We start from the raw sequence: 22,470 nt of genomic DNA on the forward strand, positions 1-22,470 counted from the left end.
CTATAATATTAAGGAATTAGAAATCCAGGGATAAAAAACAAAGGTGTCATTGTATGCTGATGATTCATGTTTTCTTTTAAAACCACAATTAGAATCCCTCCACAGCCTCATATAGGATCTAGATACGTTTTCTAACCTCTCTGGATTAAAACCAAATTATGATAAGTGTACTATGTTATGTATTGGATCACAAAAAAATTATACTTTTCCATTACTGTGTAGTTTACAAATAAAATGGTCTGACGGGGATGTGGACATACTCGGTATGCATATCCAGAAAGAAAGAAATTATCTCACTCCAATTAATTTGAATAGAAAGTTAGCAAAAATAGATAAGATCTTGCTACCATGGAAAGGAAAATACCTGTCTATTTGTGGAAAAATCACCCTGATTAACTCTTTAGTCATATCACAGTTTACCTATTTGCTTATGGTTTTGCCTACACCTAGTAACCTGCTTTTTAAATTATATATATTTTTTAAATCAATTTTATTTGGAATGGCAAGCCAGACAACAGTAAAAGGGCCTATTTATATAATGAATACGAGTTCGGGGGACAGAAATGATTAAATATTAAAGCATTAGACCTCTCACTAAAGCATCAGTCATACAAAGTTAGACTTAAATCCTGAATGGTTCTCTAGTAAAATTAGTAAGAATGTCTCACCCCGTGTTCAAGAATGGCCTTTTCCCCTTTATGCAGATTCCAACTGCTCACTTTTGGTTATTTGAAAACAAAATAATCTCCAAAATATTGTTATTTTTTGAACAAGTCATAGAAAAATGGTTCAGTTTAATCCACCTGAAAAGACAGAACAAATAATACAACAACTCAAATATACTAATTGATTAAAAAAAAAAAAAAAAAGTATAATCTTTGTAAACTGGTGGAGTTATGTCACACATGCAGCTAACACAGACATATTGAAATGTCTGCTCTACCCAAAATTACAACCAACTAATTTCAGCATTACCACAAAAATTTAAGATGCAAGTGGAAGGGGGAAAAAGTAAGGAACTTGTTTGTCGGCCTTGTATTAAAGACCAAAAATGGTTAAAGAAAATTGTGATAAATAAAAAATATATACCAGTTTCATTTAAGGACCAAAAAATTGACAGCTGTGCCATTTAAATTACATAATAGTTGGGAAGAGACTTTCGATGTACCGATTCCATGGAACATGGTTTACGAATTGATATGCAAAACGACGCCGGGTTTTTTATCAATTTTTCAATTCATATCTTATCGAGTACAGTCTTGAATTAATGTATTATTATTACCTCATCAGTTCTCATTACTGAACGTCGCAAACTCTTTGGATATCTGCACGAACCCTAGCTTCCATAATGAATCAGCGATATACAAATTGGCATAATTATTTATTTACTAACTAACTAATCAAATCACACAATTACATAAAGAAACAATATAGTTATTGGTTACTAACACAATGCATTGATAAGTCCCTAGTAGGCTAAACCGGTATGACAGCTTGGTAGACAATGGAAAGGGGTGGGGACAGATAAAAAGCGGGAAAGACAAAATGGATTCATGACACACAGTTGATAATTATATTAATTGAAATGCTAATCCTTTGCACATGAACAGCCGCTCATTTGAAAATAATTGCAATGTATAAATTTACTGCCGTATGTCGTTGTTGTCTTCTCTTTTGGACTCGCCGGTCCGTCTGCTGGAGATTCAGTTCATCAGAGAGTCTCTGGTTAACTTCCCCAGAAGTCAGAATGTCTTTCGTAGTTGTCGCTTTCTCAGTGGCTCTGGATAGTGTCTGTTGTAATGGATACGTCAGGTGTACAGATGGTCGTTGCATAGAATAGATGCTTCCGCGGTTGTCGGTATTCTCGTACTAGACTTACGTATTTTCCAGCTGCAGACTAGTAATTCTACATCTAGGATTAGCTCTTATTCTGTAGTGATCGATAGTCTCAGAGTTGAACAATTTCCAGCTACACGCTGTATGATCTCCGTGGCCTATAGAGTTGTAGTTCTTAACCATTTCACATGTAGCGTCAGCTGCATGTTTTCTAGTCTAATGGTCTATAGAATTGTATCCATTCCAACATGCGGACTCTGTCCCGACATTCTCTGACTTATTGTACATTTTGTAGGAAGTGGTTTTATACTCTTTCGAAAAAGGTGCGATTCCATGACGCCTGATGTAATGTCTTGCCTCACAGGGCGTGGCCACTGACTAGTTAAAACTTTACATCTTAGTATCTCGTTTAGAAGTATCTTGTTTAGTATCTCGTTTAGAAGGCCAACATCACATTACATCTTCTCACAAATAGTTTCATATTTACTAATTAATTTTATCCAACATCTACTGTAGATGTAAACCTGACAGCTGGGAAATGTACACTTTAAGGGATACAGTTATGCGTGTTTCCTGTCCTTCATGAGATGAAACACACTCGACATGTGTCCACGGACCATTCCCACATTCTCAAAAATATAAATATTGTTTAATTCTCCCATTTTGGGGATTAGGAGTTTTGGCAAGAGAAGCTCTTTGTTCTCCATAGACTCTCTCCCTCAATACTGCATGGCAGTTTCTACCAGGTATTTATGACTGTTGTAAAACCTGATATGGGAGATTGAGTGAGAGAGAGGGGGGGGGGGGCCACAATATACACCCAAAAAGGGCCACTTCGTGACAGCTTCTTGTTTAACACTTTTTTGGTTACTACATGATCCCATATGTGTTATTTCATAGTTTTGATGTCTTCACTATTATTCTGCAAAGTAGAAAATAGTACAAATAAAGAAAAAATACTGAATGAGTAGGTGTGTCCAAACTTTTGACTGGTACTGTAAATGTGGAAAAGTCAAGTTGTGGGAATACTTTCTAAAGGGGCACTGTATGTGTAACTGATAGATGCACACATACACACACACACACACACACACACACACACACACACACACACACACACACACACACACACACACACACACACACACACACACACACACACACTACATGTTAATGCTTTTAAATGCATGTCAATTGTTTGTCTGTAATGTATTTTTGGTGATGTGTCGGACCCCAGTAAGACTAGCTGTCACCATTGGTGGCGACGAAAGGGGATCCCAAAAAGTTGAAATAAAAAGAAAAAAAATGTAACTAGCATTGAAAAAGTGAATCCATTGTTCTCTAATTAAAAATCTCTATCTTTTGAATCACTCTTGTAACATCTGTAGCTTCTAGCTTCGGAGGGGGAAGGGGCAGGTAACCAACACACGTACTGGCAAAGGTTTTCAACTGGCAGGCAGACACTGACTGGAAGAGGTTTCTGAGTGACACAGTGAGGGCTTTGCATAAGCGCTTTGTTGTGTTTTTTTGTGGGTCTGGAAAAAAATTGTAGATCTTCCCCGGTTCTGTTTCGGTTCCAACCCCTTGTACCCATCCATCCCTACCCTCTTATCGTGTATATCAAATCATGGCGCCGACAGAGAGGGCTGCCTTGCTTCTATCATCTACGAAACTTTGCAGTATTTCGTTTTTTATGTATTATTCCTTATATTGTTATCCCAGAAAAATGTTTGTGTTATTACATTCAGCCGGAAATAACTTTTGGATATCAGGGCAACGGTAACTCACCAGCACTACCAGCATTACGACCAGGAATACAACTTTTCCGAAACGGATCCTTTGTTTGCAACCCCCGGGGCAATTTAACTGATTCCAGAAGCCGACCCAAAACAAAAAAGGTACTTGGAGTAGTCTTCTAGTCCGACTTAGAAGGTGCGCACACCACCCACCGCTTCCTAGTATATTACTCGTTAATGTTCAGTCTCTGGATAGAGGAGGGACATGTCCCAGAGGGACATCAGGGATTGTAATGTACTCTGTTTGTCACGATCGTCGTCAGGGTGGAAATGACCGGACCAAGGTGCAGCGTGGTGAGCGTACATTTTACTTTATTATAAATGTCGCCAACAAAAACAAGAAACAACAAACACGAACGTGAAGCTTACTAGGGCTATACAGGCCACTAACAAAGTAAACTACCCACAACTAAGGTGGAAAAACAGGCTGCCTAAGTATGATTCCCAATCAGAGACAACGATAGACAGCTGTCCCTGATTGAGAACCATACATAGAAACAGAAAACATAGAAATAAAGAAACTAGAATGCCCACCCTAGTCACACCCTGGCCTAACCAAAATAGAGAATAAAAGCCTCTCTATGGCCAGGGCGTGACACTGTTTCTCGGAAACATGGCTCTCTTGGGATATACTGTCTGAGTCGGTCCAACCAGTTGGGTTCTCAGTTCATTTCGCGGACAGGAATAAATATCTCTCCGGGAAGAAGAAGGGCAGTGTGAATGTTTCATGATTAACGACTCATGGTATAATTCTGATAACATACAGGAACTCAAGTCCTTTTGTTCACCCAACCTAGAATACCTCACAATCAAATGCTGACCGTATTACCTCCCAAGAGAATTCTCTTCGGTTATAGTCACAGTTGTGTATATTCCCCCTCAAGCCGATACCACGACGGCCCTCAAAGAACTTCACTGGACTTTATGCAAACTGGATATCCTGAGGCTGCATTTATTGTAGCTGGGGATTTTAACAAAGCAAATTTGAGGAAAAGGCTGCCGAAGTCCTATCAACATATTGACTGTAGTACAGAACATTTCCTGTAGCAGCAGCTACTCTTCCTGGGGTTTATTATGGATCCCCAATAGTTCCCGCCAAGGCAGCAGCTACTCTTCCTCGGGTTTATTATGGATCCCCATTAGTTCCTGCCAAGGCAGCAGCTACTCTTCCTGGGGTTTATTATGGATCCCCAATAGTTCCCGCCAAGGCAGCAGCTACTCTTCCTGGGGTTTATTATGGATCCCCAATAGTTCCCGCCAAGGCAGCAGCTACTCTTCCTCGGGTTTATTATGGATCCCCAATAGTTCCCGCCAAGGCAGCAGCTACTCTTCCTGGGGTTTATTATGGATCCCCAATAGTTCCCGCCAAGGCAGCAGCTACTCTTCCTCGGGTTTATTATGGATCCCCAATAGTTCCCGCCAAGGCAGCAGCTACTCTTCCTGGGGTTTATTATGGATCCCCATTAGTTCCTGCCAAGGCAGCAGCTACTCTTCCTGGGGTTTATTATGGATCCCCATTAGTTCCTGCCAAGGCAGCAGCTACTCTTCCTGGGGTTTATTATGGATCCCCATTAGTTCCTGCCAAGGCAGCAGCTACTCTTCCTGGGGTTTATTATGGATCCCCATTAGTTCCTGCCAAGGCAGCAGCTACTCTTCCTGGGGTCCAGCAAAAATAACACATTAAGGCACATCACAAAAAACAGTACACCATAAAACATCATTACACAACTACACAACTACATATCTACAACACAAAATACCTCCATACATCAATATTACAATGTACGTGTGTGTGTGTGTGTGTATGCGTGAATGCGCAGATACGTATGATGAAAGGAACATAGGAGAAGAATTTGTTCATATTATCAATCCTGCCACGGTCACTTATGTCTTGGTGTGTGTATCCGGTGAATGTCTGTGTGTGCCCAGAGAGAGACAGACAGACAGACAGACAGACAGACAGACAGACAGACAGACAGACAGACAGACAGAGAGACAGAGAGACAGAGAGACAGAGAGAGAGAGAGAGAGAGAGAGGTAGGCATCCCGTGGTCTGCAGCCACAACACCATCAGCATACATAATACCACCGCAGACTGATTAGACCTGTACTGAACACACACCAAAACACACACTGACATCGACACACACACACAAAAACACACACTAACACTGCCAGCATTAGAGAGAGGTTCTGTCCCAGCTTTCATTAATCTAATGCAATAGTCACATTCAACCCTTTCGTTCCAAAGCTCTCCATTAGTGTGAAACTGTTTTGGTGCAAATATATAAATGAAAGGTCCAATGCAGTCGTTTTTATCGCAATATCAAACCATTTCTAGGTAACAATATACGCGGCCGTGACCTTACTGTGATTTTTTTCAATTAAATTGTCAAAATAGAAACAAAAATAGCTTCTAAGCAAAGAGCAATTTCTCAAGGAAGAATTTTGCTAGGACTGTCTGAGTGGTCAGAGTGGGGAGGGGTAACCTGAAAACGATATGTTATTGGCAGAGGTTTGGAACGCATTTTCTTATTGGTCTATTTACTGCCTGCTGATGTCAGGCCAAAACTCCAACCCACCAAAACAGGCAGACATTTCAGGCGTTCTTTTTAAACAGCTCTTACACTAAATGGGCATCATCATCAATTTCACAGTATTATTCCAAACTCATAGTGTGGAAATATATGTATATAGTGCATTTGTAAAGGATTCAGACCCCTTGACTTTCTCTACATTTTGTTACAGTCTTATTCTAAAATTTATTAAATTATTTCAAATCTACACACAATACCTCATAATGACAAAGCGAAAGTGAAAACAAGTTTTTCGACATTTTTGCAAATGTATAAAAAATAAAAAATAAAAATAAATATTCAGACTCTTTGCTATGAGACTCGAAATTGAGCTCAGGTGCATCCTGTTTCCATTTATCATCTTTTAGATGTTTCTACAACTTGATCATAGTCCATTTGTCATAAGTTCAATTGATTGGACATGATTTGAAAAGGCACACACCTGTCTATATAAGGTCCCACAGTTGACGGTGCATGACAGAGCAAAAACCCAGCCATGAGGTCGAAGGAATTGTCCATAGAGCTCTGAGACAGGATGGTGAACTGAGGCACAGATCTGGGGAATGGTACCAAAACATTTCTGCAGCATTGAAGGTCCCCAAGAACACAGTGGCCTCCATCATTCTTAAATGGAAGAAGTTTGGAACCACCAAGACTCTTCCTAGAGCTGGCCGCCTGGCCAAACTGAGCATTTGGGGGAGAAGGGCCTTGGTCAGGGAGGTGACCAAGAACCCGATGGTCACTCTAACAGAGCTCTAGAGTTCCTCTGTGGAGATGGGAGAACCTTCCAGAAGGACAACCATCTCTGCAGCACTCCACCAATCAGGCCTTTATGGTAGAGTGGCCAGACGGAAGCCATTCCTCAGTAAAAGGCACATGACAGCCTGCTTAGAGTTTGCCAAAAGGCACCTAATTGACTCTCAGACCATGAGAAACAAGATTCTCTGGTCTGATGAAACCTAGATTGAAGTCTTTGGCCTGGATGCCAAGTGTCACGTCTGGAGGAAACCAGGCACCATCCCTACAGTGAAGCACGGTGGTGGCAGCATCACGCTGTGGGGATGTTTTTCAGCGGCAAGGAATGGGAGACTAGTCAGGATTGATGGAAAGATTAACGGAGCAAAGTACAGAGAGATCCTTGATGAAAACCTGCTCCAGAGCGCTCAGACTGGGGCAAAGGTTCACCTTCCAACAGGACAACGACCCTAAGCACACAGCCAAGACAACGCAGGAGTGGCTTCGGGACAAGTCTCTGAATGTCCTTGAGTGGCCCAACCAGAGCCCGGACTTGAACCCGATCCAACATCTCTGGAGAGACCTGAAAATAGCTGTGCAGCGACACTCCCCATCCAACCTGACAGAGCTTAAGAGGATCTGCAGAGAATCATGGGTGAAACTCCCCAAATACAGGTGTGCCAAGCTTGTAGCGTCATACCCAAGAATAAAACATTCATAGTCACTTCAGCCTCAGAGAATTAGCCAGTAACTTTCAATTCGAGGAACTCGGGTTGAAAACTAAACAACACAGCTATTTGTTTCTCTTTCTACTGAGATGGCGGTTTCCGTTAAAAAACCTAAAGCCTTTCACAGACAGTTGCAAACACACAAAGACTCACAGAATCAAGCCTCCACAAATGCTTTCCAAAGGTACAATGAATGTGTGTGGCTTGTGTGGCTGGCTGTGTAGTGAATAGGGACCACCAGGCATGGTGAAATCATTATTCAGACGGCTGGATCTTCAGACAGGTTTGAAACAGATGATGAGTTGGACAAACCCAGAGAAAACTAGTTTTGTATCCCAAATGGCACCCCATTCCCTACCACCTATGGGCCCTGGTCAAAATTAGTACACTATATAGGGAATAGGGCCCTGGTCAAAAGTAGTGCACTATATAGGGAATAGGGTGTCATGTGGGACACTGTGTGTGGCTCAGCCCATTGGGACCAGCACTGTTTAATTTTAATCTATTTTATTCTGCCTTCGCACCACTATGAATCCTCCCATCTGAAACACCAAATAGAGAAATCATTATCGTTTTCTAATTCGATTTTGGGGAGGAGATGGGACAGAACGTGTGTGTGTGTGTGTGTGTGTGTGTGTGTGTGTGTGTGTGTGTGTGTGTGTGTGTGTGTGTGTGTGTGTGTGTGTGTGTGTGTGTGTGTGTGTGTGTGTGTGTGTGTGCGGCCTCGGCCTCGGCCTCGCTAACTCACACACAGCCAGTGTGTCTAACTCCAGCCCTGCAAGGAGAGATACAGGGTCGTGCAGGCTTTTGTTCAAGCCCAGCGCTAACCTGATTGAACTTATTGTGATTAGTAGAAAAGTAGAATGAGGTAATGTTAGTGATGGACTGTAACAAAAGCCTGCACTGCCACTACCCAGGACTTTAGGCCTAGAACAACAGAAAATGTTTGTTTTTTCTACAACATTGTTCCTCGAGTTCCCAGAGATATCTGTCTCTCCTCTATAGCTAACGTTCCTTTCTCCCCCATTGACTCAGACTTCTTCTGACCTCTCTCTCTCTCTCTCTCTCTCTCTCTCTCTCTCTCTCTCTCTCTCTCTCTCTCTCTCTCTCTCTCTCTCACTCTCTCTCTCACTCTCTCTCTCTCTCTCTCTCTCTCTCTCTCTCTCTCTCTCCCTCTCCCTCTCCCTCTCCCCCTCTCCCTCTCCCTCTCCCTCTCCCTCTCCCTCTCCCTCTCCCTCTCCCTCTCCCTCTCTCTCTCTCTCTCTCTCTCTCTCCCTCTCCCTCTCCCTCTCCCTCTCCCTCTCCCTCTCCCTCTCCCTCTCCCTCTCTCTCTCTCTCTCTCCTGTAGCTGACGTACCTGCCTCCTCCGTGGGGCGACTGCAAGTCCACTCCCATGGACTCTGACTTCTTCAACTCCTACAGCCTGACGGCCTGCCGTATCGACTGTGAGACGCGCTACCTGGTGGAGAACTGTAACTGCCGCATGGTACACATGCCTGGTAGGAGCCTCTCTCTCTCAATTTCAACTTCAATGTAAGGGGTTTTATTGGCGCGGGAAACATATGTTTTACATTGCCAAAGCAAGTGAAATAGATAAGAAACAAAAGTGAAATAAAATAATAAAGACATTTCAAATGTCATATTATGTCTATATACAGTGTTGTAATGATGTGCAAATAGTTAAAGTACAAAGGGGAAAATAAATAAACATAAATATGGGCTGTATTTCAATGGTGTTTGTTCTTCACTGGTTGCCCTTTTCTTGTCACAAATCTTGCTGCTGTGATGGCACACTTTGGTATTTCACCCAATAGATAAGGAAGTTTATCAAAATTAGGTTTGTTTTCTAATTCTTTGTGGGTCTGTGTAATCTGAGAGAAATATGTGTCTCTAATATGGTCATACATATGGCAGGAGGTTAGGAAGTGCAGCTCAGTTTCCACCTCATTTTTGTGGGCAGTGTGCGCACAGCCTGTCTTCACTTCTCTGCCTACGACGACCTTTCTCAATAGCAAGGCTATGCTCACTCTGTGTCTGTACATAGTCAAAGCTTCTCTCTCATTTACACACACAATACCTGTAGAATTACAACTGGCTCAGTGGAGTTTTCCAAAAACGCTCAACATGGGGGGCGGGTTGCCATACACAAGGTTGCTGGTTCAAATCCTACCCCAAACACCAACTATAAACTTAACCAATCAAATGTCTTGCCTAAACTTAAATTGATTTCTGCCCTTGAGGCAAAGGCCCCTAGAAAAAGATAGAATGTAGGAACATTTCCCCATGCCAAGTGCTGAGTCAACCTCTCTGTCACAGACACTGTAGGGAACCGTGACTCAGTCATCCTCTGTTACTGACACTATAGGGAACCGTGACTCAGTCATCCTCTCTGTTACTGACACTGTAGGGAACCGTGACTCAGTCATCCTCTCTGTTACTGACACTGTAGGGAACCGTGACTCAGTCATCCTCTCTGTTACTGACACTGTAGGGAACCGTGACTCAGTCATCCTCTCTGTCACTGACACTGTAGGGAACCGTGACTCAGTCATCCTCTCTGTCACAGACGCTGTAGGGAACCGTGACTCAGTCATCCTCTCTGTTACTGACACTGTAGGGAACCGTGACTCAGTCATCCTCTCTGTTACTGACACTGTAGGGAACCGTGACTCAGTCATCCTCTCTGTTACTGACACTATAGGGAACCGTGACTCAGTCATCCTCTCTGTTACTGACACTGTAGGGAACCGTGACTCAGTCATCCTCTCTGTCAATGACACTGTAGGGAACCGTGACTCAGTCATCCTCTCTGTTACTGACACTGTAGGGAACCGTGACTCAGTCATCCTCTCTGTTACTGACACTATAGGGAACCGTGACTGAGAGTCACAAACAAAACTGTTAAAAACATGTGTAGTCACACTGCTATGGTTCAGTAGATTTAGTTGACATTGCTGTAGTGGAGTTTTTATCTCTGTTTGTCTAATGTGATATATTGTGTATCTTAGAGAAAGGGGTGACTGGGTTGAATGTGAGAAAGATACAGAAAGACACAAAAGAAAAGCTTATATTTATTACCTTTATTATCTTTGTTCTATTTATTATCTTTATTATCTTTGTTCTATTTATTATCTTTGTTATATTTCTTATCTTTCTTATCTTTCTTATCTTTGTTATATTTATTATCTGTGATCTATTAAAGCAATAATGCCCGAGGGGGTATGGTAATATACCACGGCTAAGGGCAGTTCATACGCACAACGCAACGCAGAGTGCCTGGATACAGCCCTTAGCCATAGTTTATTTGGCTATATACCACAAACCCCCGAGGTTACAAATGTAATTAGAACAGACAAAATAAGTGTTTTGTCATACCCGTGGTATATGGTCTGATATACCACGGCTTTCAGCCAATCAGCATTCAGGGCTTGAACCACCCAATTATAAAATGGGTAGTAGCGGACTACATTGGTTGAGCTGGATTTGTCAGAACAATTGCTCTGCCGATGTTTGTCACCCTAATCAGTGTCAAGGCCAGATAAACAATATAATATCTGTTCTACTTATTTTGGGATTTAGATCTAAATGTCAAATCTATCTTTAATTATGATTCAGTCCTATAAAACCCATTGTTGTCAGCCTAGTCAGTGAAATCTAAATGTGGAATCTAGCCTTTACCCTAAACTGTTTCCATGACCAACAGCTGTAATTGGTACATGTTAGAAATAGCAGTAGCAGTGTATCTCAGTAGTTATTCTGTGTGCTGTGAAAAACACGTGTCCCCAGAGTATCAATCAGTAATCTACACAGTGAAGCGCCCTCCTTCCACTGTGTCCCAAGTGGCACTCTATTCCCTATATAGTTCAGAGGTTTTGACTAGGGCTCTGGTCAGAAGAAATGCGCTCTCTGGGGAATAGGGGGTGCGTTAGGGACACTACCGTCCTCTGTAGCTTCTGTCATGATCTCATTCATTAATCCTCATCACTCCAGACCTGCCGGGGGCATTTCACTGGAACAGTGTGTCAGGGATGTGAATAACTATATTTACTAAATGTCAACAGTGTGTCAGGGATGTGAATAACTATATTTACTAAATGTCAACAGTATGTCAGGGATGTGAATAACTATATTTACTAAATGTCAACAGTGTGTCAGGGATGTGAATAACTATATTTACTAAATGTCAACAGTATGTCAGGGATGTGAATAACTATATTTACTAACTATATTTACTAAATGTCAACAGTGTGTCAGGGATGTGAATAACTATATTTACTAACTATATTTACTAAATGTCAACAGTGTGTCAGGGATGTGAATAACTATATTTACTAAATGTCAACAGTATGTCAGGGATGTGAATAACTATATTTACTAACTATATTTACTAAATGTCAACAGTGTGTCAGGGATGTGAATAACTATATTTACTAAATGTCAACAGTATGTCAGGGATGTGAATAACTATATTTAATAACTATATTTACTAAATGTCAACAGTGTGTCAGGGATGTGAATAACTATATTTACTAAATGTCAACAGTGTGTCAGGGATGTGAATAACTATATTTACTAACTATATTTACTAAATGTCAACAGTATGTCAGGGATGTGAATAACTATATTTACTAACTATATTTACTAAATGTCAACAGTGTGTCAGGGATGTGAATAACTATATTTACTAAATGTCAACAGTGTGTCAGGGATGTGAATAACTATATTTACTAACTATATTTACTAAATGTCAACAGTGTGTCAGGGATGTGAATAACTATATTTACTAACTATATTTACTAAATGTCAACAGTATGTCAGGGATGTGAATAACTATATTTACTAAATGTCAACAGTGTGTCAGGGATGTGAATAACTATATTTACTAAATGTCAACAGTATGTCAGGGATGTGAATAACTATATTTAATAACTATATTTACTAAATGTCAACAGTGTGTCAGGGATGTGAATAACTATATTTACTAACTATATTTACTAAATGTCAACAGTGTGTCAGGGATGTGAATAACTATATTTACTAAATGTCAACAGTGTGTCAGGGATGTGAATAACTATATTTACTAAATGTCAACAGTGTGTCAGGGATGTGAATAACTATATTTACTAAATGTCAACAGTATGTCAGGGATGTGAATAACTATATTTAATAACTATATTTACTAAATGTCAACAGTGTGTCAGGGATGTGAATAACTATATTTACTAAATGTCAACAGTATGTCAGGGATGTGAATAACTATATTTACTAACTATATTTACTAAATGTCAACAGTGTGTCAGGGATGTGAATAACTATATTTACTAAATGTCAACAGTGTGTCAGGGATGTGAATAACTATATTTACTAAATGTCAACAGTGTGTCAGGGATGTGAATAACTATATTTACTAAATGTCAACAGTGTGTCAGGGATGTGAATAACTATATTTACTAACTATATTTACTTAATGTCAACAGTGTGTCAGGGATGTGAATAACTATATTTACTAAATGTCAACAGTGTGTCAGGGATGTGAATAACTATATTTACTAACTATATTTACTTAATGTCAACAGTGTGTCAGGGATGTGAATAACTATATTTACTAAATGTCAACAGTGTGTCAGGGATGTGAATAACTATATTTACTAACTATATTTACTTAATGTCAACAGTGTGTCAGGGATGTGAATAACTATATTTACTAACTATATTTACTAAATGTCAACAGTGTGTCAGGGATGTGAATAACTATATTTACTAACTATATTTACTAAATGTCAACAGTATGTCAGGGATGTGAATAACTATATTTACTAACTATATTTACTAAATGTCAACAGTGTGTCAGGGATGTGAATAACTATATTTAATAACTATATTTACTAAATGTCAACAGTGTGTCAGGGATGTGAATAACTATATTTACTAACTATATTTACTAAATGTCAACAGTGTGTCAGGGATGTGAATAACTATATTTACTAAATGTCAACAGTGTGTCAGGGATGTGAATAACTATATTTACTAAATGTCAACAGTATGTCAGGGATGTGAATAACTATATTTACTAAATGTCAACAGTGTGTCAGGGATGTGAATAACTATATTTACTAAATGTCAACAGTGTGTCAGGGATGTGAATAACTATATTTACTAAATGTCAACAGTATGTCAGGGATGTGAATAACTATATTTACTAAATGTCAACAGTGTGTCAGGGATGTGAATAACTATATTTACTAAATGTCAACAGTATGTCAGGGATGTGAATAACTATATTTACTAAATGTCAACAGTGTGTCAGGGATGTGAATAACTATATTTACTAAATGTCAACAGTGTGTCAGGGATGTGAATAACTATATTTACTAACTATATTTACTAAATGTCAACAGTGTGTCAGGGATGTGAATAACTATATTTACTAAATGTCAACAGTATGTCAGGGATGTGAATAACTATATTTAATAACTATATTTACTAAATGTCAACAGTGTGTCAGGGATGTGAATAACTATATTTACTAAATGTCAACAGTGTGTCAGGGATGTGAATAACTATATTTACTAAATGTCAACAGTATGTCAGGGATGTGAATAACTATATTTACTAACTATATTTACTAAATGTCAACAGTGTGTCAGGGATGTGAATAACTATATTTACTAAATGTCAACAGTATGTCAGGGATGTGAATAACTATATTTACTAAATGTCAACAGTGTGTCAGGGATGTGAATAACTATATTTACTAAATGTCAACAGTGTGTCAGGGATGTGAATAACTATATTTACTAAATGTCAACAGTGTGTCAGGGATGTGAATAACTATATTTACTAAATGTCAACAGTGTGTCAGGGATGTGAATAACTATATTTACTAACTATATTTACTAAATGTCAACAGTGTGTCAGGGATGTGAATAACTATATTTACTAAATGTCAACAGTATGTCAGGGATGTGAATAACTATATTTAATAACTATATTTACTAAATGTCAACAGTGTGTCAGGGATGTGAATAACTATATTTAATAACTATATTTACTAAATGTCAACAGTGTGTCAGGGATGTGAATAACTATATTTACTAACTATATTTACTAAATGTCAACAGTGTGTCAGGGATGTGAATAACTATATTTACTAACTATATTTACTAAATGTCAACAGTGTGTCAGGGATGTGAATAACTATATTTACTAAATGTCAACAGTGTGTCAGGGATGTGAATAACTATATTTAATAACTATATTTACTAAATGTCAACAGTGTGTCAGGGATGTGAATAACTATATTTACTAAATGTCAACAGTGTGTCAGGGATGTGAATAACTATATTTACTAAATGTCAACAGTGTGTCAGGGATGTGAATAACTATATTTACTAAATGTCAACAGTGTGTCAGGGATGTGAATAACTATATTTACTAAATGTCAACAGTGTGTCAGGGATGTGAATAACTATATTTACTAAATGTCAACAGTGTGTCAGGGATGTGAATAACTATATTTACTAACTATATTTACTAAATGTCAACAGTATGTCAGGGATGTGAATAACTATATTTACTAAATGTCAACAGTGTGTCAGGGATGTGAATAACTATATTTACTAACTATATTTACTAAATGTCAACAGTGTGTCAGGGATGTGAATAACTATATTTACTAAATGTCAACAGTATGTCAGGGATGTGAATAACTATATTTACTAACTATATTTACTAAATGTCAACAGTGTGTCAGGGATGTGAATAACTATATTTACTAAATGTCAACAGTATGTCAGGGATGTGAATAACTATATTTACTAACTATATTTACTAAATGTCAACAGTATGTCAGGGATGTGAATAACTATATTTACTAAATGTCAACAGTATGTCAGGGATGTGAATAACTATATTTACTAAATGTCAACAGTGTGTCAGGGATGTGAATAACTATATTTACTAAATGTCAACAGTGTGTCAGGGATGTGAATAACTATATTTAATAACTATATTTACTAAATGTCAACAGTATGTCAGGGATGTGAATAACTATATTTACTAAATGTCAACAGTGTGTCAGGGATGTGAATAACTATATTTACTAACTATATTTACTAACTATATTTACTAAATGTCAACAGTGTGTCAGGGATGTGAATAACTATATTTACTAACTATATTTACTAACTATATTTACTAAATGTCAACAGTGTCAGGGATGTGAATAACTATATTTACTAACTATATTTACTAACTATATTTACTAAATGTCAACAGTATGTCAGGGATGTGAATAACTATATTTACTAACTATATTTACTAAATGTCAACAGTGTGTCAGGGATGTGAATAACTATATTTACTAAATGTCAACAGTATGTCAGGGATGTGAATAACTATATTTACTAAATGTCAACAGTATGTCAGGGATGTGAATAACTATATTTACTAACTATATTTACTAAATGTCAACAGTATGTCAGGGATGTGAATAACTATATTTACTAACTATATTTACTAAATGTCAACAGTGTGTCAGGGATGTGAATAACTATATTTACTAAATGTCAACAGTATGTCAGGGATGTGAATAACTATATTTAATAACTATATTTACTAAATGTCAACAGTGTGTCAGGGATGTGAATAACTATATTTACTAAATGTCAACAGTGTGTCAGGGATGTGAATAACTATATTTACTAAATGTCAACAGTATGTCAGGGATGTGAATAACTATATTTACTAACTATATTTACTAAATGTCAACAGTGTGTCAGGGATGTGAATAACTATATTTACTAAATGTCAACAGTGTGTCAGGGATGTGAATAACTATATTTACTAAATGTCAACAGTGTGTTAGGGATGTGAATAACTATATTTACTAAATGTCAACAGTGTGTCAGGGATGTGAATAACTATATTTACTAAATGTCAACAGTGTGTTAGGGATGTGAATAACTATATTTACTAAATGTCAACAGTGTGTCAGAGATGTGAATAACTATATTTACTAACTATATTTACTAAATGTCAACAGTGTGTCAGGGATGTGAATAACTATATTTACTAAATGTCAACAGTATGTCAGGGATGTGAATAACTATATTTACTAACTATATTTACTAAATGTCAACAGTGTGTCAGGGATGTGAATAACTATATTTACTAAATGTCAACAGTATGTCAGGGATGTGAATAACTATATTTACTAACTATATTTACTAAATGTCAACAGTATGTCAGGGATGTGAATAACTATATTTACTAAATGTCAACAGTATGTCAGGGATGTGAATAACTATATTTACTAAATGTCAACAGTGTGTCAGGGATGTGAATAACTATATTTACTAAATGTCAACAGTGTGTCAGGGATGTGAATAACTATATTTAATAACTATATTTACTAAATGTCAACAGTATGTCAGGGATGTGAATAACTATATTTACTAAATGTCAACAGTGTGTTAGGGATGTGAATAACTATATTTACTAACTATATTTACTAACTATATTTACTAAATGTCAACAGTGTGTCAGGGATGTGAATAACTATATTTACTAACTATATTTACTAACTATATTTACTAAATGTCAACAGTGTCAGGGATGTGAATAACTATATTTACTAACTATATTTACTAACTATATTTACTAAATGTCAACAGTATGTCAGGGATGTGAATAACTATATTTACTAACTATATTTACTAAATGTCAACAGTGTGTCAGGGATGTGAATAACTATATTTACTAAATGTCAACAGTATGTCAGGGATGTGAATAACTATATTTACTAAATGTCAACAGTATGTCAGGGATGTGAATAACTATATTTACTAACTATATTTACTAAATGTCAACAGTATGTCAGGGATGTGAATAACTATATTTACTAACTATATTTACTAAATGTCAACAGTGTGTCAGGGATGTGAATAACTATATTTACTAAATGTCAACAGTATGTCAGGGATGTGAATAACTATATTTAATAACTATATTTACTAAATGTCAACAGTGTGTCAGGGATGTGAATAACTATATTTACTAAATGTCAACAGTGTGTCAGGGATGTGAATAACTATATTTACTAAATGTCAACAGTATGTCAGGGATGTGAATAACTATATTTACTAACTATATTTACTAAATGTCAACAGTGTGTCAGGGATGTGAATAACTATATTTACTAAATGTCAACAGTGTGTCAGGGATGTGAATAACTATATTTACTAAATGTCAACAGTGTGTTAGGGATGTGAATAACTATATTTACTAAATGTCAACAGTGTGTCAGGGATGTGAATAACTATATTTACTAAATGTCAACAGTGTGTTAGGGATGTGAATAACTATATTTACTAAATGTCAACAGTGTGTCAGGGATGTGAATAACTATATTTACTAAATGTCAACAGTGTGTCAGGGATGTGAATAACTATATTTACTAAATGTCAACAGTGTGTCAGGGATGTGAATAACTATATTTACTAAATGTCAACAGTATGTCAGGGATGTGAATAACTATATTTACTAAATGTCAACAGTGTGTCAGGGATGTGAATAACTATATTTACTAAATGTCAACAGTGTGTCAGGGATGTGAATAACTATATTTACTAAATGTCAACATTGTGTCAGGGATGTGAATAACTATATTTACTAATGTCAACAGTGTGTCAGGGATGTGAATAACTATATTTACTAAATGTCAACAGTGTGTCAGGGATGTGAATAACTATATTTACTAAATGTCAACAGTATGTCAGGGATGTGAATAACTATATTTACTAAATGTCAACAGTGTGTCAGGGATGTGAATAACTATATTTACTAACTATATTTACTAAATGTCATCAGTATGTCAGGGATGTGAATAACTATATTTACTAACTATATTTACTAAATGTCAACAGTGTGTCAGGGATGTGAATAACTATATTTACTAACTATATTTACTAAATGTCATCAGTGTGTCAGGGATGTGAATAACTATATTTACTAACTATATTTACTAAATGTCAACAGTGTGTCAGGGATGTGAATAACTATATTTACTAACTATATTTACTAAATGTCAACAGTGTGTCAGGGATGTGAATAACTATATTTACTAACTATATTTACTAAATGTCAACAGTATGTCAGGGATGTGAATAACTATTTACTAACTATATTTACTAAATGTCAACAGTGTGTCAGGGATGTGAATAACTATATTTACTAACTATATTTACTAAATGTCAACAGTATGTCAGGGATGTGAATAACTATATTTACTAAATGTCAACAGTATGTCAGGGATGTGAATAACTATATTTACTAAATGTCAACAGTATGTCAGGGATGTGAATAACTATATTACTAAATGTCAACAGTGTGTCAGGGATGTGAATAACTATATTTACTAAATGTCAACAGTGTGTCAGGGATGTGAATAACTATATTTACTAAATGTCAACAGTATGTCAGGGATGTGAATAACTATATTTACTAAATGTCAACAGTATGTCAGGGATGTGAATAACTATATTTACTAAATGTCAACAGTATGTCAGGGATGTGAATAACTATATTTACTAAACTATATTTACTAAATGTCAACAGTATGTCAGGGATGTGAATAACTATATTACTAAATGTCAACAGTAATGTCAGGGATGTGAATAACTATATTACTAACTATATTTACTAAATGTCAACAGTATGTCAGGGATGTGAATAACTATATTTACTAAATGTCAACAGTGTGTCAGGGATGTGAATAACTATATTTACTAAATGTCACAGTATGTCAGGGATGTGAATAACTATATTTACTAAATGTCAACAGTGTGTCAGGGATGTGAATAACTATATTTACTAAATGTCAACAGTATGTCAGGGATGTGAATAACTATATTTAATAACTATATTTACTAAATGTCAACAGTGTGTCAGGATGTGAATAATATATTTACTAAATGTCAACAGTATGTCAGGGATGTGAATAACTATATTTACTAACTATATTTACTAAATGTCAACAGTGTGTCAGGGATGTGAATAACTATATTTACTAACTATATTTACTAAATGTCAACAGTGTGTCAGGGATGTGAATAACTTACTAAATGTCAACAGTGTGTCAGGGATGCTATGAATAACCTATAGTTACTAAATGTCAAATGTGAATAACTATATTTAATAACTATATTTACTAAATGTCAACAGTGTGTCCAGGGATGTGAATAACTATTATTTACTAAATGTTAACAGTATGTCAGGGATGTGAATAACTATATTTACTAACTATGATTTACTAAATGGTCAAACAGTGTGTCAGGGATGTGAATAAACTATATGTACTAAATGTCAACAGTGTGTCAGGGTATGATGAATAACTATTGATACTAAATGTCCACAGTTGTCAGGGGATGTGAAAATACTATATTTACTAACTATATTTACTAAATGTCAACAGTATGTCAGGGATGTGAATGAACTATATTTACTACTATATTTACTAAATGTCAACAGTGGTGTTCAGGGATGTGAATAACTATAATTTACTAAATGTCAACAGTGTGTCAGGGATGTGGAATAACTATATTTAATAACTATATTTACTAAATGTCAACAGTATGTAAGGGATGTGAATACTTATGATTTTACTAACATTATTACTAAATGTCAACAGTGTAGTCCAGGGATGTGAATAACTATATTACTAACGATATTTACTAAATGTCAACAGTTATGTCCAGGGATGTGAATAACTATATTTACTAACTATATTTACTAAATGTCACCAGTAGTGTCAGGGATGTGACTGAACTGATATTTTACTAACTATATTTACTAAATGTCAACAGTGTGTCAGGGATGTGAATAACTATATTTTACTAAATGTCAACAGTATGTCAGGGATGTGAATAACTATATTTAATAACTATATTTACTAAATGTCAACAGTGTGTCAGGGATGTGAATAACTATTTACTAAATGTCAACAGTGTGTCAGGGATGTGAATAACTATATTTACTAAATGTCAACAGTGTGTCAGGGATGTGAATAACTATATTTAATAACTATATTTACTAAATGTCAACAGTGTGTCAGGGAATGTGAATAACTATATTTACTAAATGTCAACAGTGTGGCAGGGATGTGAATAACTATATTTACTAAATGTCAACAGTGTGTCAGGGATGTGAATAACTATATTTACTAAATGTCAACAGTATGTCAGGGATGTGAATAACTATATTTACAACTATATTACTAAATGTCAACAGTGTGTCAGGGATGTGAATAACTATATTTACTAAATGTCAACAGTGTGTCAGGGATGTGAATAACTATATTTACTAAATGTCAACAGTGTGTCAGGGATGTGAATAACTATATTTACTAACTATATTTACTAAATGTCAACAGTGTGTCAGGGATGTGAATAACTATATTTACTAACTATATTTACTAAATGTCAACAGTATGTCAGGGATGTGAATAACTATATTTACTAACTATATTTACTAAATGTCAACAGTATGTCAGGGATGTGAATAACTATATTTAATAACTATATTTACTAAATGTCAACAGTGTGTCAGGGATGTGAATAACTATATTTACTAAATGTCAACAGTGTGTCAGGGATGTGAATAACTATATTTACTAACTATATTTACTAAATGTCAACAGTGTGTCAGGGATGTGAATAACTATATTTACTAAATGTCAACAGTGTGTCAGGGATGTGAATAACTATATTTACTAAATGTCAACAGTGTGTCAGGGATGTGAATAACTATATTTACTAAATGTCAACAGTGTGTCAGGGATGTGAATAACTATATTTACTAAATGTCAACAGTATGTCAGGGATGTGAATAACTATATTTACTAAATGTCAACAGTGTGTCAGGGATGTGAATAACTATATTTACTAACTATATTTACTAAATGTCAACAGTATGTCAGGGATGTGAATAACTATATTTACTAAATGTCAACAGTTTGGCAGGGATGTGAATAACTATAATTATAGGACAGGAGGGAGCTAATTCACTGCATCTCGGACATCAGGCTGCTGTGTTTTCTTTAACTCTGTTCTCACTAATAGAAGAGATTGTCCAATCTAGAGAACATGAAAGGACACCAATGTTAATGAAATCAATCATTAAATGAGCAGATTAGATCAACATGTTAGGATGGAGTACTCCAGGCAGATAGTGCTTCCGAGTGGCGCAGTGGTCTAAGGCACTGCATCTCAGTGCAAGAGGTGTCACTGCAGTCCCTGGTTTGAATCCAGGCTGTTTCACATCCGGCTGTGATTGGGACTACCATAGGGCGATGTACAATTGGCCCAGCATCGTCTGAGTTTGGCCGGTGTAGGCCTTCATTGTAAATAAGGATTTGTTCTTAACTGGTTAAATAATACGTTTTTTAAAAAATAAGACAGATGAAATCAATCAAGAGAGAACAAGGAGTTGTAATGACAGAGATGTCCCCTCTTCATCCTCTTCCTCATCCAGGACGTTGTGTTCTGTCTCTCTGTCATGTTTTCCTCAGGAGATGCCCCATACTGTACCCCAGAGCAGTACAAGGAGTGTGCCGACCCTGCCTTGGGTAAGTAAACCTCCTATCTCTGTCCGTTCACGAAGCCAGGTCCATACAGAAATGGTTCGTCTAGATCAGTGTGGAAGTACTTGACTGGCCTCCACAGAGCCCTGACTTCAACCCCATCGAACCCCGACTGCGAGCCAGTCCTAATTGCCCAACATCAGAGCCCGACCTCACTAATG

The 22,470-nt window shown here is 36.8% G+C and overlaps 1 protein-coding gene across 2 annotated transcripts in view; it reads left to right on the forward strand.

Moving 5' to 3' along the window:
- The window catches only part of LOC120065486 (acid-sensing ion channel 1B-like), a 111,935-nt gene that overhangs the window by 69,420 nt on the left and 20,045 nt on the right, over positions 1-22,470 (forward strand). For both annotated transcript variants that reach the window (XM_039016531.1, XM_039016530.1), the window contains exons 4-5: positions 9,020-9,170; positions 22,238-22,294. In XM_039016531.1, coding sequence (XP_038872459.1) covers positions 9,020-9,170; positions 22,238-22,294 — 208 coding nt within the window. The remainder of the gene's footprint in view (positions 1-9,019; positions 9,171-22,237; positions 22,295-22,470) is intronic.

Source organism: Salvelinus namaycush, chromosome 20, assembly GCF_016432855.1.
Source record: "Salvelinus namaycush isolate Seneca chromosome 20, SaNama_1.0, whole genome shotgun sequence".
Lineage (NCBI taxonomy): Eukaryota > Metazoa > Chordata > Actinopteri > Salmoniformes > Salmonidae > Salvelinus > Salvelinus namaycush.